This window comes from Lutjanus erythropterus, chromosome 3, assembly GCF_056507025.1.
Source record: "Lutjanus erythropterus isolate fLutEry1 chromosome 3, fLutEry1.hap2, whole genome shotgun sequence".
Taxonomy (NCBI): domain Eukaryota; kingdom Metazoa; phylum Chordata; class Actinopteri; order Lutjaniformes; family Lutjanidae; genus Lutjanus; species Lutjanus erythropterus.
In genome coordinates this window covers 27661322-27679148 of record NC_139319.1, presented here as the reverse complement: position 1 = coordinate 27679148, position 17827 = coordinate 27661322, and the positions used below count along the sequence as shown (strand labels likewise).

General features: G+C 39.4%; 1 protein-coding gene across 3 annotated transcripts; it reads left to right on the top strand.

Annotated features, from left to right (window-relative positions):
• Positions 1-2298: 2298 nt before the first annotated feature.
• mtmr7b (myotubularin related protein 7b) lies at positions 2299-17716 on the top strand. 3 transcript variants are annotated; one of them, XM_084715669.1, is made up of 14 exons: positions 2299-2603; positions 4174-4299; positions 8525-8687; positions 8881-9038; positions 9919-10047; positions 10363-10497; positions 11050-11182; positions 11368-11477; positions 12210-12335; positions 12472-12521; positions 13749-13949; positions 14802-14936; positions 15359-15534; positions 16564-16764. In XM_084715669.1, the coding sequence occupies exons 1-14, from the start codon at positions 2580-2582 to the stop codon at positions 16629-16631; spliced, it is 1734 nt and encodes a 577-aa protein (XP_084571795.1). In that variant the 5' UTR covers positions 2299-2579; the 3' UTR covers positions 16632-16764. The 3 variants fall into 3 exon arrangements, with proteins under 3 accessions (XP_084571795.1, XP_084571794.1, XP_084571796.1); XM_084715668.1 differs by having other exon boundaries at positions 2300-2603; positions 15359-15485; positions 16564-17716; XM_084715670.1 differs by having other exon boundaries at positions 2300-2603; positions 15359-15528.
• Positions 17717-17827: the final 111 nt, after the last annotated feature.

Here is a 17827-nt window from a genome sequence, read left to right as displayed (position 1 = left end):
ATTTATATACAAAAAGTACATTTTAAGACACAAGATGGCATTTTTTTTAATTAATTAATTAATGTATTCTTAAATCTTGTTATCTTCTCATAGGTTTTAGTGTGTTCATTATTTTTCTTCCATTGTCTGAAGGTTTGTGGTATCAGATTTCTTTCATACTTATTGAGGTACTTTTTGCTGACTTTAGTCTTTCAGCATAAATTGTAAAATAAAATATAATTATTATAAAGGATTTTCACTAACTGAAGCACCTTAACAAAGCAAGTTCCATTAGGTTATAAAACATGTTCATTTAGTTCAAGTACAAATAAAGGCCCTTTTCGTACATTAAAATACTCTGGTGCGATATCTTAAGATGTTTGCCTGATTTTCACCAGCCACCACTGTTGTAATGTTATACTATAGAAAGCATTTAACATTAGCTATGTAACATTTGCTTAAAGTGAAGTGCTTTTGAGAACAATAAAAGCATAGATAAGAAAGACCAAGTACAAAAACAATTAAATTACATTCAGTGACAGAGGTAGCATGTCTCCCCTCCTCTATACTGTCTGTTTTATTCAGTCATGTGTTGAGATATGGCATGACAAAAAAGTTTCATAATCACCCTAACTGTTTGTACACACTTGTATGTGTCACCCCACAACGTGACTGCCACTTGCTTGGCCTTACGGCTGTGAAACACATGACAAAACACTGTAGTCAAATGCCAAGGCTGTCCAAGTATACACCTTGATGATAATAAACTTGATTTAGAAGTACACTGATGACAAAGATTAACTCCAAGTAAGTACCATCCAAGGGTGTAGTGGTAACAGAGGTGGCTGAACTTGTTTTCTGGTATTGATTGCCAAAATTTTCTGATTCCACCTTCTTAAATGAAAATATTTCTAGTTTCTTTTCTCCTCTCTAACAGTAAATTTAATATATTTGGGCTGGGGGCAAAACAAGATATTTAAGATGAGATACTCCTTAATTAGTCTCACAATGGGGAAATTTGAGGATGTTATCTTGAGGGAAAAGCTGATCAACATTTTTCTTTTTCTTTTACGTTTTACAGACAAAACAACTAAGACACCAATCAAATTAATAATCGACAGATTAATCAATAATTAAAGTAATCATTAGTTGCAGCCCTATGCAAGTGCCTATTAAATTTTGATCCAGTAGAAAATGAAATATCAAAATTTTGATAAAACTCCTCATTCATGGATGGGCAACTGAAGGGAGACATATACAGTAAATAGATAATCCTAATTAATTCAAAACAGCATTGGAAGAAAAAAACACGCTGAATATGATGTGTATGTAAAATAAAACAAGATTTTTTTAAATATATATCTTATGTTTAAATACAGGCCGGAATGGGTGGAATTGCGCACGCGCAAGTGCGGATGATCCTTGTATGCACGAGCACGCTCTTGGCACAAGCTGTGAATCAGAATTAAGCGCGCAAAAATAAAAGATATGATGCTCATTCACGATTTTCAAAATAAAGCACAGGTTTTAAATTGATACGCTGCCCCATTGGATAAAACTTCTTATGCTAAAGTTTCCCCTAAATTATTCATCCATGGATGCCTTAGGAAAAAAAAGTTGCATGAAGTCACCATAAGGATTTCCTTGGAATATTGTGAGGGAAAACCTTCTCTCTGAAGTGTTCGCCCCGGATATCCTTCTGCGTTACTAGACTGAAAACAGACATGGTTTGTTTCACAGCACATTTCTCACATTGATTTTACTTCTTACCACATCTTCTGTTTGTGTTAATTTGTGATGGCTGGGTTATCTTGCAATATGTGCTGGACATTTTCATATTCTTCAGGGAGACAAACATTTTCATCTTTTTCTCATGTTTCTTTTTCTCTTTGTTATCAATTTGGGAAAACTAGCTTTCACTGACTGTTTAAGCTTAGCTAGCTCACAAATTATTTTAAATGTTGACTTGTTACATTAAAGAATGGTGTGAGTTAAGCGTACCCATGGTAACTGTAATGCACGTGCGCTAGCGATAAGGAAAATATGTTGCTAAGGGACAGACTTAAGATTGTTTATGCAACAGAGCACAATACTTAATATGGTGTGCAACAGAGCACAGCATATTAAGTATTCGTAAATGCATAGTTTGTGTTTTTTCGACTATAAAGTCCCTAAGTAGCGTGCACGCTTGCGCAACGTAGAAATGCTTACATTTCGCCTTACTTCGGTAGGTTTTATTTTGAAAGAAAGAACCGGATGCTGTGTGTTAGTGTCGTTAACGTGACGCTCGTGTAGTACGCAGTAACGCAGCTGTTATCAGCGTCACTATCCGTATCGGAGACAGGGACAGAGAGAGATCGGGTACCGTTACCAACGGTCAGTGGGAGTACAGCGTCCTTCCCCTTCAGTTTAACCGAACAAACCCGGGTTACAGAGGCGCGGGAATCATGGGAAATATTCCAGGGCAGGTCTGGAACAGCAACCACAGACAGTGCACCTCGTTTGCGGACGTGAAACAGGGAATATAACCGCTGACGGTGAAACACCACAAAACACGTCGGGCTCCTCTTTCTCCATCTCCACCATTTTGGTTGTCAGTGATGGAGCACATCCGCACGCCCAAGGTAACAACACTCAAGTGACTTGGCTCTTTATGTTATCCGCCTTTGTTTCTCCTCTGCTGCACGCCGTTTAGCCTGTTCTTCCATGACACACACTGGCTCCTTCCGTCTCTAACCATCTCTCCATCTCATCTCCCTCTGCCTCCGTTACACGGTTTAGTGTTGATCAATATATGTGAGAAGGCATCCCAAAACTGACGTCTGTTATCAAGGGACAGCCTGCGGGAAGACCTCATGGTAGCAGCATTTTATGCACTAAAACATATCGTGTAATTGTGTCCTGGCAATATAGGCCAGTTAATCTGTTTAACAAATACTTAATGCCTAACCCACCGCATCCACAGGAAACATACATCAGTGAAACTAACATCATGTGTCCGATAACGGACGCGCCAATCTCTGTCTCTAAACACACCTGGCGCATTTGGCTGCCATTATGCTGAAGTGCTCCTGCTATCACAGAGGTTCAATTATTATTTTTATTTTTAATGATTTGTTAATGTGTTATCCAGTCAAGCTGTTCTGCCCATACAGTTCTGCCTAACCATGACGTAGCTTTGTGTTGGTACCCACCATTTTCCTCCTGTCTGCTAACCTGGCACTGGCACTCAGGCTTCATATGGACCCCATCCTCCTAAGTACCACATCATTGTGGTCTGATGTGTATATAAAATAAATGAATGGGTATATAGAATTTATAATGATACAGGTATAACAATAACATATCATCAGAAATAGCTCTTACTAACAGTAGGGCCCAACCGATAAGTGATTTTTGTAACAAATATGATACTGATTTTAGTGGGGAAAAATTCAGAGTACTGATATGATGGCAAATATAGTGACAGTTTTAGCTGGAATGAAAAAAAAAAACTTTTCTTTATGGATTGTGCACCGATTTTACACCAATATGACTTTCAAGGTACTTCGAATCCTGCTTTTCTAACAGATTACTTTATTAAAGAACATTTAAGTTAGATATTCTTTGACATGTTTAATAATTGTTAACCAAATATAGAAATGAATACTGACAAAATAAATAAACATAAACAAAACATAAAAAACACCAGCACTGTTATTTTACTGTTATACTGCCAGTTCATTAGAGGCAGATTGTAAAACAAGATGTATAGCCATTGAGCATTTACAGCTACCAAGGTGCTCCCCTTGTCTTCATAAATGTTCCCCATTGTGCTAAATCTAAATCACCCTATCGGTGCATATCAGAAAACAATACCAGTATATCTGTGATCAGCTTTTATCATGGCCATATCAGCCGGCTGTGAGATCGGTCGGGCTCTTGTTGACAGATGTATTGTTTGTTGTTCCATACAAACACTTTCAAATGAATGACCTTGATTTTCAGACACACTTCAGTTTGAGCTCAGTGAACATTATAATCTGTTGAGTCATGCCAGAGGATTCTGTGAGCAGTTATTACAGTCTGTGTTGTGTTTATGTGTGTGTGTTGATGAGTGAAGAGACATGCCATATTTAATCTTCTTAAGTGTTCGTCATGTTTGATTTGTGTGTTTTTTCCGTGTCTGATAATTTGCCTGTGTGCCTCTGGTAGGTGGAAAATGTGCGGCTCCTGGACCGGTCGTCGGGTCAGAGAAAGGCCAGCGTTGGGACTCTCTACCTTTCTGCCACGCACACCATTTTTGTAGAGAACAATCCTGAGACACGCAAGGAGACTTGGGTAAGGTTGAAGCAGACTGCTGCAGCTGTGAGCCACGAGCACTGCCTTAAATACTTCATCCATCACAGTCATGGTTGTTACAGTTCATTAATAGTATTTATAATATGGACATTGCATTTCTCTTCATCCATTGTCACAACACTACTTACTTGAGATCTCAGATGAATCTTGGCTTTCTTTTGTTAATCTGCTGACTCATTCCCCAGTCTTACTCTCGATTGGCTGTTCCTATGCAACTGAATAACCTTCTTTCAAATACTCCTCCATCAATACATCCAACAACAAACAGAATATCTGAATATTTTTAGACAGTGCTGACTTTTCTATATAGAAGGAAAGAAAAACATTTTTACACTATATTTGTTAATGTGTAAAGCAGAGACTGCAGCTCCACCTGTAGTGAATGGACAAAACTGGTTTAGTGTAGATATACTTCTGTCTGCTAAGCTGCATTGAATGCAACATCCTGCAGATATGCAGACAGATTTCTCAGTGAATGGCAATATGGAAGACATGTTGTGGCAGAAATATGATCTGCGGAGATGCGTTTTTTGACAGTACCTGCAGGATAGTGATACTCAGATTCACTTCATCACATAGCATATTAGTTACAGAAATATCAAGGTGGTTTCTCCAAGCAACACGTCAAAAATACTTGTTTCAGTCTATCAGTCTTTTCATCCTTTGGCTGTTGAAGAAAGGCTGGGTAAAGAAGGAAGTGTCGCTGCAGCCAACATCATTGCTAAAAATGTTCGTATTCAAATTTAGGAGATGTTTTTATTTATTACTCAGCTAGACAATGTTCTTCAACATTGGGATCATCACTCTTAAAAAAAAATCAGTGAAAGTACATTCAGTAAATCCAGAAGCACATGAAATATAAAGCCATTAAAGACACGTTAATTAAAAGCCCCTATATCACATTCTGTTCAAGGCAGGAATGTTGAACTGTTATTCCGCCTTACCGTTTTGTGTAAAACATGCCACATGTTGTTCCACCCTTAGGTAGTAATGGAAGTAGTAACAGAGCCAAAGTAGGGTGGGACAGGGGTGTGATGTTTTAACGACTTACTATGTGTGTTACCTCAGTGGTGGGGGATTTAAAAGAGAAATTAGTAATAAAATCAAAGAAAAACAGCAACTGATCATGCCTGCATGGGGAGAAAATGAGTTTGGGAGTTTATTACTGTCTGAGCAGATGACGAGATCAACTGCCAAAAAACAAGGACAGCAAAGGATGTTGTTATTATTAGAAAACGATGTAAATGCGAAGAGAAGCTGGCATAATGACAGGTATTTTTTATGGCTGTATTGTAGGATCTCTGTGTTAAAACTCTCTGGGTTATTCTGACACACTCAGCAGTAGTCTACAGCCTCGTAGTCACAATATATTACGTTGTAGTGCCACCTTTCATGCATTAGAACTGTCAAGATGACAAAACACTGGGGAAAGTGGCTATTTATTATTATTACTATTTTGAGCCTTATTTGCTTTTATTATGATAGGACAGCTGAAGTTAGTGCAGGGAAGGAGGAGGGAGAGTCGGGGGATGACATGCAGCAGAAGGCCACAGACGGAAATCAAACCCATGGCCTCTGTAGAGGGCTCGGCTTCAGCACATTCTACCAACTGAGCAACCAGTGCGCCCAGAACTTTAGCTATTTTTGAGCGTCATGGTTTTAAATCAAGCAGAGTGAAATCTTGAACTGGCCTGTTCATATTTTGAATGAAAATCGTACCAATCTTTTGAAAGGGCTATTATTACGCTATCATTGATTGTGTGAATACTGAAGAAGGAAGGATACCACCCTTCCCCCTCTCAAATCTCCCACAGGAGGTGGCAGAGGATGCTGCCCCATCATCCCTCTGGACCTGACAAGATAAAACAGGCATCCAGGGGTGTCAGATTTCACCCAACAGGCACTCACTGACTGTGTCCACTGGATTAGCTAGAACAAAGAGGATAGATTCCAGTTAGCTTCAAGGAAACAAAACAAAACAACCCCCCCCCCCCCCCAAAAAAAAAAAAACCCAACATTTTAATGCTCTCCTTGGTTCCATTTGTGTTGAAGCGTACGAATACGAATAGCACACTAACTAATGTATATATCTCTGCACCAGTTATAGCTGTGCCTGGAGGCATCCTGTTTTTGGGTTGTCCATCCGTTCAGCTGTCTGTCTCATTCTTGTGAATGTTATATCTCACAAACATTGTAAGGGAATTTCTTCAAAGTCCACTTGGACTCAAAGATGAATTGATCTGAATTTGGTCGTCAAAGGTCAAAGTAACTGTTGATACTTTTTATTAAATGCCTTCAAACTCTTCACCACATATATTATGAGACTGGACAGGCATGAAGGTAAACTGCAACTAATTTGAGTTCCAGATGTGCATATTTATTTGCTGTAGGTCTCCAGATAGTAATCAAAGATAATTAGGCATACTTTACATGGCTCATGGCGAATCAAATTAAATCGCTTATTATAGCAAATTAAAAACAAGCTGCAAGTAAGCTGTCACTTGAAAATGCCGAGTTTAACATAGTGGTAAATATTGTGTAATATTAATGAAAGGATATTATGTGGGGATTTCACATATTCAAATGAAACATTTACAGACCTCCTGTGATTATTATTTGTGCATTGGTAGGCTGCAAACCCGGCTTTTAGTTGTAAAACAACAAAGACATACATTTCATGGCAATCAGAAACTCTTCATCATCAGAAAATAATGTTAACTAACAAATTTAGGTTTTATGTAGTTAGGACATTATCACAGATTAGCTAACTTACTAACATTACACTTTTACTAACACCATTATGCATTATGGGCCAAATACAAAGCATCTGTAGTATACTTATTGTTTAAAATGGCCCAATGTGCGCCAAAATGATTTTGAGGTGTGTCAAACTGCCTGAACGCCTCCAATTTAACCTTGTTTTGATTCTGGAGCATCATGTAAGGACCAAAGTGCCACAGTAACTGGACACAAGAAGTGGGTGGTGAGGGGGCTGCAGTACTACCTTAAACCAGGTAAAAAAAAAATACAATAAAGTGGACTTGCACAGAGAAAGAAGAAGGGGGAGAAAGAGAGGAAGCATGTGACTATGGATAGAAGTGTTGACATGATACAAAAACTTTTTTTGATTATGAATCCTATAATGTTACTGCAGAGTTCTTTGATTTATCAGTGAAGAACTACACTGTAGACTAGAGTCTCTGTTAACAGCACATGATTATAAAGTATGATGAATTATTCAGGCGCTGTCTCTGCTTCTTCACCTCCTTTGTATATGTTGGTGTTCAAGTTTGCTGTCTGCTGTAATATTTACTGTTGTAAATTGCTGTTAACAGTAATAGTTCTCACACTGCTTAGTAAGGACAATATTTTATAAAAGTAATACATAAATAATTATTAATAATAATAATAATGATGAACCAGTAAATAAATACATATAAATAGTGAGCTTTTCCTAAAATACTGTTGGTTCTGTGGTGTTGACATTTCAAATCTGATGCCTGCAGTGCACCATAGGTGCATCAATTGATGCATGTCAAATGGGGTGCGTTAGCTGTCGCTTTTCGTGTCTTTGGGCCATAAGAACGCTCCAGTTTGTTATAAATCTAGCATAACATTAATATAGCTTCCATACAAACAAATTCATGAATTTACATACAAATCAAATTAAATGTACCCTGAAAACACATGAAACATTAGCTCAATAACACACCAAAATATCTGTACCTCCGTCACTCAGACTGATAAGCTATGACACTGAGAGGCGAGAGATAAACGAGTGGTCTGTCCATTCAGCCCCACACTAGCTGTTTTTGCTTTCAAGTACAACACTGAGGTGCATTCATACTCTTCACAGTGACGTAACAACCCTTCCTTCTTTTCTAGGTTCCTTGATTAGCTTGTGTAAAGATGAAACCACTGCTAAAGCAACTGTCTACTTCTTCTTCTTCTTCTTCTTCTTCACCACTACATGGCGTGTGTTTTAAGAGAAGCCTAGGAGCTTCCCCATTAACTGATGTTGACATTCCTTCCTGAATATTTTAGATCACAAGACAGATTACACAATAATGTGACACGTGTTGATGCTAATTTTGGTTTTTACAGTACAGACTTGTGTACTTAGAGATAAAACCCTAACCCCTTTTTACTGTTTAGTGTGCAGTGGATAATAGGATGGATGTGTGTGTCTGTGTGTGTGTCTCAGGTGCTACACAGCATGGTGAGCAGCGTGGAGAGGCCGCCCACTATCCCCGCAGGAAGTCAGCTGATCCTGCGTTGTAAGGACTTCCGCATCTTCCAGATCCTCATTCCACAGGAGAGAGACTGTTTAGACATCCATGCCTCATTGGTCAGGTTGTCACGACCAGGTGTGTGTGGTAAATGTGTCATAGAGTGACACTTGTCTGGCAGTGTGTCATGAACAGGTGCATTATTGTGTTGCTTTTACAGTATGTTAAGGACATATAAAATAGTGAAATTCCTCTCCTCTCCTCTCCTCTCCTCTCCTCTCCTCTCCTCTCCTCTCCTCTCCTCTCCTCTCCTCTCCTCTCCTCTCCTCAGAGAAGTACAGTGAGCTCTACTGTCTGTCCTTTAACCCCAATGTGAACAAAGAGGACAGAGAGGAGTCATGGAACTTCATCGACCTCATGGCCGACTACAAGAGGATGGGAGTTCCTAACAACCTGTGGGTTGCGACAGCAGCCAACAATGAATACAGGGTCAGTCGAATTGTGACTTGTACATGTGCATGTACAGATACTGTAACAGTCAGGCATAAACGTATTTTTTAAGAGGAATAGTCAGGCAGTTTAAATATTTTTTAAGAGAGAAGTTTTAGCTTTGTGCTGGGTAATAACATCAGAGATGAAAGCTACTTCTTGCATAAAACGGGATGGAGTTGAAATGAAGTTATACCTCTACTGAAGCCATTACTCTAATACACTCTATGGTCTGTAACTGTACATATTCCTCTTGTTAAGTGCAATGAATATGGCTTGTTCTTAGTACATTTACAAGGTCAAAGATAAGATAGTACTAGCTTCCCTTCAGCCTCACAGCCTTCTTATCAGCAGCTGCCTCTTCTAACATGTGGAGCAAACAGAAGCCCTCTCTAAGCGAGGCCATAGAGTCAACTCATATTTTTTTTTAGCTCAGTCTGGCTCCAGACCTCCTGTATATCATTTTATTCATGAGACTAGTGGACTGCATTGCCAGGGAAAATCAGTTTCTTTGAATTTAAAGTGTTTATTGGACCTTTTGACAAAACAAAAACAAATATATATAATATGCATGTATTTTATTACATATTTTATTTGTATCATATTTGATAAGTTAGACATTTATGAAAGTCATTTGACCACAATATGTTTTTATTTTAGAAACAAAACAAATATCCCTTATTACTTTTGGAAGATTTGGAACATTTTGATTGGTTTGGAGTGAAGCATTTAGAGACTGACTTGTGAGCTAATATTTGTCAAAAGGCTGACATCAGTGATGGGATTGACAGGAACACAAAATAACAGTTTAATCCATTGTGAAATAATGTGTACCTTACTTAGGGTCACTGATGTTAACATGTTTGTGTGTCCTCTCCAGGTATGTGATACGTATCCATCAGAGCTGTTTGTTCCAAAGTCGGCCACACCTGCCATCATTGTGGGCAGCTCAAGGTTCAGGAGTCGAGGACGATTTCCTGCCCTGTCCTACTTCCACCAAGACACACTGGTCAGTGTGATGCACAAGCACTCACACACACACACACACACACACACACACACACACACACACACACACACACACACACACACACACACACACACAGAGCAAGAATTATGTGAACTTACCCTTTAAATAAGAGCTGAGTTGAGTAGACAACTAAAATTACCCTCATCATCAAATTCATTTGGTAGAAATAAATAAGTGAGTATTTTTCACCTTTTTACTAATGCAAAGAGAGATAATCTTGAACTTGATCTATTCTGTTTAATATGTGTCATGTGATGATGATGATGATGATGTTGATGATGATGTTTAATACAGGCAGCAGTGTGTCGGTGTAGTCAGCCCCTGTCAGGCTTCAGTGGACGCTGTCAGGAGGACGAGATGATGCTGCAGGCTGTGATGAAGTCCAATCCTGGCAGCGACTACATCTATGTGGTGGACACCAGGCCTAAGGTAACATGCGCGCACACACACACAGACACACACACACACACACGCACACACGTTTACTTCACTCACACATGCAAGTATCGGCACAGTGAATGATACAGATATACAGTGAGCTACAGGGCTGCCAGTGCTAGCATGATAGATGAAACCTTCACTGATACTTAGCCTACAGATAGGTCTTACAGATGATCAACATTTAGAAACTTTGACATATAAACATTACCTTGAAAACAGAAAACCTCCCAAGTGAGTTATCAGTTTTTCTAGCGTAACTCTGGCAAAACTGATCAGATCAGGCCGATTTCCCACTGAGGACTCAGTGACGAGGTGTGGACTGGACCCGTCCACCCTGATACTTTGTTCTCGGCCCTAACATCAATCAGCTCCTGCATGGAGTTTAAGGGGATTTTTTTCCACAACTGACCAACTAATGAAGATTTGGTCAACTACGATTCTTCTTTATATCAACGTTTGGCTGAGTATTAGGGAGCCATCCTAATGAGCTATAAAATTATCATTCTCATACACATACTGTGTGTTTGTGTGTTTGTTCAGCTGAACGCCATGGCGAATCGAGCTGCAGGTAAAGGCTATGAGAATGAAGACCACTACACCAACATCAAGCTGCAGTTCATTGGCATTGAAAACATTCACGTGATGAGGAGCAGCCAGCAGAAAATCATTGACGGTAACACAAAGAGTGTGTGTTTGTGTTTTGAAAAATAAAATAAAATATAATGAAGAAGGCATGCATTATTAATTCTTCTGGGGAAATTACATGTAAAGACGCAGTATGAGATGGAGACAGGAAATACGTGTGTGTGTGTGTGTGTGTATGTGTGTGGTTGTAAACCTGTCTCTCTCTTCATGCAGTGGGTGAGATGAGATCTCCGTCCATGACTGACTTCCTGTGGGGTCTGGAGAACTCTGGTTGGCTCAAACACATTAAAGCTGTATTGGATGCTGGTGTCTTCATAGCTAGGGTGTGTACACAGACACACACACACACACAAGCACTCAGATGGACACACACACACTCCTGATTGGATTTTCATAATATAATCTGTGTAAATATACAAAAAACACAGGTGTAAGTACAACAGAGAAGCAGAAGAAGATATTTTCAGCCTAAACATCTTTTGTGGTTCATTAGCGATATGAAACATTTTATGTTAATATTTGGGAGAATTACATTCATCAGTTAAATTCTCTATTTTGTAAACCTGAGATGCTTCTCAGTAGGGATTCATAAGATGGTAGTATAATTTCCATTAACAAATGAGGCCGTCATTGGGAGGTCTATGAGCCTTTGCTGGTCCCCAAATCAATGGTCATTATCACTTCATTGATACATATTGTATTTATCTATTGATTTTTTTAGTTAACAAAATTTGAGACCAAGCTGATATCTTCAAGTGGCTTGTTTTGTCAGACTAACAGTCTAAAACCCAACAATGTTCAGTGTGTATTTGTATAAAAAAGAAGCTAATTCTCACATTTGAGGAGCTGCATATATTTAGGCTTAACACCATAATGTGGAGATCACTTTACAAACAATAAGAGGGGGCGGGTGATGTTCCTCCAGAACAATATGATGATAGAAGGAGTGCAGAGAAAAAAAAATCACTCCCAATATCATAAGTGACTTTAGAAAAGAAACTGTGAGAAGAAAAAGTGTGAAAATGAACAAGCTCTGTTTGTGTCTCTGTCTTCAGGCAGTAGCTGATGAAGGTGTCAGTGTGTTGGTTCACTGTTCAGACGGCTGGGACAGGACAGCTCAGGCCTGCTCTGTAGCCAGTATACTGCTGGACCCATTCTACAGAACCATCAAGGGACTCATGGTAACGCAGTACTGACGATCTCTCATTCCTCTGAGATTGTTTCAGTCCTTATCTCTGATTTGACCCTCCTCTTCTTCTCTACACTCTCCTCCCTCCTCGCCTTCCTATTTCCGCCTCTTCCTCTCCACTCTTGTAGGTGCTGATAGAGAGAGACTGGGTTTCCTTTGGACACAAGTTCTCCCACAGGTCAGTAACTGGGTCAACAATGTCTCCAGAGAAATATTATCCCTCATTTTGTGTACTTTCTTTTGTAAGACAGGGACAACCATTATTTTCAAACAGTTGAACCTTGCAGTTACAGTTGCATGCAGTTTTGCATTTTGTGATGGCAGGCAGAAGATATATGTGGTAATGTTAAAATAAAACACGAGTGAGCAATTTTATAGTTCTACTTTTCAAATGGGTCAAAGCATTAAAAATCACATTTTTAATATTATGATAAAAGAAGTTTCAGGCAGTGAATAAGTTGAAGTTGGACATCCCTTTTGGTTCGTTTGTCTCTGTATAGATAAGTGGATGTGTGACAGGCGGTGAAAGGCTGATAATTTTAAGTACTAGGCCAACAAATATGGGTCAGTACAAAAGTTTCCTCAAAAGTTTTTTCATAATTGAGAGTTCCTTTTCTTCATAGGATACCAATTTAACAAGTACTTAGGACAGTTACACCAGAAAAGCAGTTCTTGATGTTATCAATTACACCTCATACACAATACGAATGTTGAGCTCTCCCAAAGTGTAACTCACCTTTAAATATCATAGTAAGTGTCACATATTCTGAAGTCAGGGACAGCAGAGAAAGATGACAAAGATGACCTCTGTATTTTCCACCAAAGTGTTCTTTCAGTAATAATGGCCATGTACTGACCATATTGAGGTATATCAAAGCATTATATGATTAAAATCAGGGCTACAAATATTATTTTCATTATTAAATAATCTATAGATGTTAGATAGATGTAGTCTAATTGAATGCTTGTGTTGTAATTAAAGGAAAAATATCTAGTCTAATATATAAGATATTTACTGTAATACATCATAAAAACACCATGCTTTGTCATCAGAAATTAAGTTAACAGGCTAAGTTTTCTGACAACAACACTTCAGCCCTGGTGTCCTACTTTGAAATTTCTTTTGCAGGCTGGAATAAGTATTCTAGTTTGTCCATTTCAAGTAAGAGTTCAAATCAATGCTGAATGTTTGCCGAATGAGTAAGAGTCTGTTTATGAGTTGTAAGAAATCATTAATAATGTTGTAGCTAGAGTAAATGTCTGTAACAGTTAAACTGAGCAATATGTTAACAGTCTGGAATAAACGATGGAATAAATGGTCACACAAAGAAACTGTCTAAACTTTATTTTCTGAAGAGTGTGCAGTCATGTGATGGACAGTTAAGATGGAGCTGTGTCCCTGCAGGTACGCTCACCTGGACGGAGATCCCAAAGAGGTGTCTCCTGTCATCGATCAGTTCTTGGAGTGTGTATGGCAGCTGTCTGAGCAGTTCCCATGTGCCTTTGAGTTCAACGAGCGCTTCCTCATTGCCATACACACACACGTCTACTCTTGTCACTATGGGACATTCCTGGGCAATTGCCAGAAGGAGCGCAGGGACATGAGGTAGGACTAAGACACGCACACGTACAGTATGTACACTCTAAAGATACTTAAAACAAATCAAAGATGGTCACTGTTTTGCTACATATGTAGCTACTCAGTCAGAAATAATTACACTTTTCCCTGTCCAAATGGTACATAAAAGTTTAATTTAACATGTTTTATTATTTTATTATTATGAATATTATTATAACTATTTAAAAATCTCTTCCCAGAGTCAAAGATTTACAGAACTTTATTTCCACTCTGTACTTCTTGTGAATCCCAGCAGCTAAATTCTGTTGCTCTTTTTGGGTTTGACAAAATTGTCACAGTTTATATCCATGAAGAGTCAAAAGGGCCTCACTTATGTAATTTACAGCTGCACTGCAGTTAAATAAGGGCGCAGACAGAAAACAGCACAGTGTGACCTTATTTATGACGCAGGACAATTATATCCATAAAATCGATTCATTTTGGCTTCAGAGTTGTCCTGAATGAACCTCTGCCACATGTCTGCCAGCAGCTTTGTGGGGAGTGAAACTCCTTTTCATTTTGGCCAATAAGATTAAGAGGAGCTAACAGGGTCCTGACCTGAGTATGTATTGAAGATCCAGACTCATTTTCAGTTTTATATTCAGTCTCTGTTTCCTCCCTCTCTCAAGACTGAGTGCTGTATTTGAGAAGGTGCTTAGTACCTTTGAGCCATTCATCATGGTTTTGTAATGGTGGATACATTAGGAAGAATTCAATTTATGACAGAAATCATCTGAAAATTAAGATGACTGCTTAAAAGCCATAGACTGTACACTGTTCTTTTTAGTATTCTTGCTGCATCATAAAGTTGTTGACCACATTGTTGTTGTTTGACTGCAGGCTTCATGAGCGGAGTCACTCTGTGTGGCCTCAGCTGTGGAAGGACAGGGCCGAGTATACCAACCCTCTGTACAAGGCCGAGCTGAGCCAGGCTCAGGGCGTCCTGAGACCCAACACCACCCCCTACTGCTTCAAGTGAGTCACTGCAGTAAACACACCCACTAAGTCTTGCACCGTGTTAGGTACCATCTAGGTAACCTGCAAAAAATGTAGTAGGTAAAAAATATATTTATATAAATTCACATCAAAGAATAGTGTCAAAAAGTATTTAGTTTTGTTGTTTTTTTTTAGAATCTGTACGTGTTATTTAAAAAAAACAAAAACAATATTAAAACAAATATTACTTGAGTAAGCAGTAAATGCCCCAAAACATCTTGGATTTATTTTTCTGATAGTGGAGATGGAGTGGAGACATTTTTTTCGTTCCTTATTATCAAAACAGATTATATCCCTCCTCATTGTCAGGCTGACGTAATCTACAAAAAAGAGGTAAAATACAAAAATTTTACCAAAATATTCCTGCTTTATTTTCTTCTTTCTTCTGCCTTTCTGTCCAGAATGTGGAAGGGTCTCTATAACCACGTGGAGAAATCGACACCTCCTCGCCAGTCACCTGCCGACTTCCTGTCTGCCGTGAGGGAGGAGTCCCAGCAGCTGGAGGAGGAGCTGACCAATCACCAGGAGGTACCGCCAGGAGGAACCGCCCACCACCACCACCCAGGCTCCAGTAAAGGCATACAACACACAAAGACACCCCCCTGTTCTGACACCTCCACAACCCCAACTCAACATCCATCTCTCCAAAATGAACCTGAGAGTCTCTCTCTGATGTTTCAACGAGAGAGTAAATACAACATCTGAAATCATGTAGTTTTTCGCCTTTTTCAAACTTAAGCTCTAAATGTCACTGGTCCCATTTGTGCCCTAATCCCAAAAAAATTAAACTGAAACATTCACACTGCACATGAGTGAGTCAAGACTCCAAACAGAGAACCAGCTACTTCATTTTCCTCATGCTATAGGATTTTGATTTATTGAAGTTAAAAAATTTACAGTTTCACACTGGAATTCTCCAAATTAAGTTTGAACTTCATTTAAAAAAAAAGAACAAAAAAGAGCAATATGATGTCCCAGACATAATTGTGATAAACATTATTATTGTTGTTGTACAGAGGTACAGAGGCAGTAACTACATTTTTGTCAAAATAGTAGTTATAACAGAATGAACAAATGAATGATCTCAGAAGAATTGCAATAACTACAAAATCTGGCTGATGAAAAAAATGAAAAGAAAGTCATTTTGTCAATTTTACTCTTTGCACAGTTAGTGCAGTCAGACTTTGTAGTGCAGTACAGTGAGTCATAGGTTAGTTGCGTTGCCACTTTTTTATGTCACAAGTCGACATACTGTCTCTTTAAACTCTTTAAACATATGTATTCTAACACAGCCAATCTGGCAGAATTTTCCAGAGCTGACTAATCAAATGTGTTTAAATATTTGTGGCTCGTCATTAGAGAATTATAAACCAAAACCTAACATCCTCCGTCGAGTTTGAACTTAAAGAATTTGATTTTGCATGACAATTAAATGTCAGATGATCCTGGTGAGATTTGTCTCTAATCCATGGTGCCTGTCTGAAGTTCTCCTGACACGCTCAGTACACACAGTGAGAGAGGAGTTTGTTAACACTGCTGATGGCTAAATGAATGTCAGGCCTGTCATCTGACTAAACAAACTGTTGGTCTTGTTCTCTCCCTGCAGAGGATTGCAGCCCTGACGGGGAAGCCAATCACGTGGGAGAAGATCGACGTTCCGAGGAGGAAGACTAGCCACCTGCGGCAGAGACACTGCGGGCCGGACCCGCCCACCACGTACACAGACCCAATCACCAGCCCTGCACAGGACAACGGTCACGCACTCTCCTCCGAACGAGCCAGTCAGAAGGCTCAGATCAAGGACCCCGCTCTCACCCTGCCTCTAGGGCAGCACGCCCATCTCAAGAGCCACGATCCCGATGACCTCTCCACCTGCAGCGACCTGGAGTCCGGTGTGGCCGACCTCAGCAGCCGCTCGTCCAGCGGCGGGGAGGACAGAAAGGATCCGGACTCAGATGAGGCTGCCTGTCCCACCGCTTGACTGGAAAAAGGGAACGCTGCCGCCGGACTGGAAGATGAAAGAGAAAGTCAGTAGATCCCCAAAATATTTATTCAAACACGTGGAGGGGGGCGGAGGCAGACTGTGTGTGAGTTAAAGATGGCTGCTGACTGACTGACAGGCAGTTTGGATTTTTTGTCTTGTTTTCCAGTAGTCTGAAGGGAGAAACCTCACAGGCTATTTAACAGTTCACCTCTTTGACAAAAGCACTGAAAGATGCCATTTTAGTGTTTTAATTTGACGTTTTTTTTTTGTTTTCATGTTTTGTTGCAGAAGGCCAGATTGGCTGTTTTTTATATATGTGGATGTTGTTTTAAGGTGGGTTCCACTACTGTTGTTTATACTCTGTTTAAAGAATGCACTGTTACTACTGTGAGATGGACAAATGTTACATAAAACCAGCCTAATAATGTACGCCACAGGCCTGATGAGGGGAGTCAAACAACCTGATGAAACACTTCCAGACATTTTCGTAGAGTAAAACAAACACACTCACTAGATAAACCTTAACCATTAATCATCAAAAAATATGCAACATGGTCAAAGATTTTAGATTTATTTACATCTGGTCTTCCTTCTTCAGTATAAAATAATACACATTAATGATAATAGTGATAATAGTTTTTCTTTGTAGGGCCGACAGACTTTTTTAACTTAAAGGGATAGTTTGGATTTTTTGAAGTGGGATTGTATGAGGTACATAGTCAGTGTATTACCTACTGTAGATGGAGGTTGACACACCTCCAGTTTGAGGGTGTGCTATTTTGTATGGGCCTCTGAACTTGCGAGAGAAAAGGTGTTTTGTGAACTTGTGGACACTGTGGGAGTATGAGCTGCTGCCATAAGCCATCTGGTCCTTGTATAACCAAAG

Excerpts from the sequence above, each read along its gene's own strand:
- mtmr7b (XM_084715668.1), top strand. The coding sequence starts at position 2,580 with ATGGAGCACATCCGCACGCCCAAG. Across the intron at positions 10,048-10,362 it reads ACTTCCACCAAGACACACTG|GCAGCAGTGTGTCGGTGTAG; the intron begins GTCAGTGTGATG and ends TGTTTAATACAG. Across the intron at positions 13,950-14,801 it reads AAGGAGCGCAGGGACATGAG|GCTTCATGAGCGGAGTCACT; the intron begins GTAGGACTAAGA and ends GTTTGACTGCAG.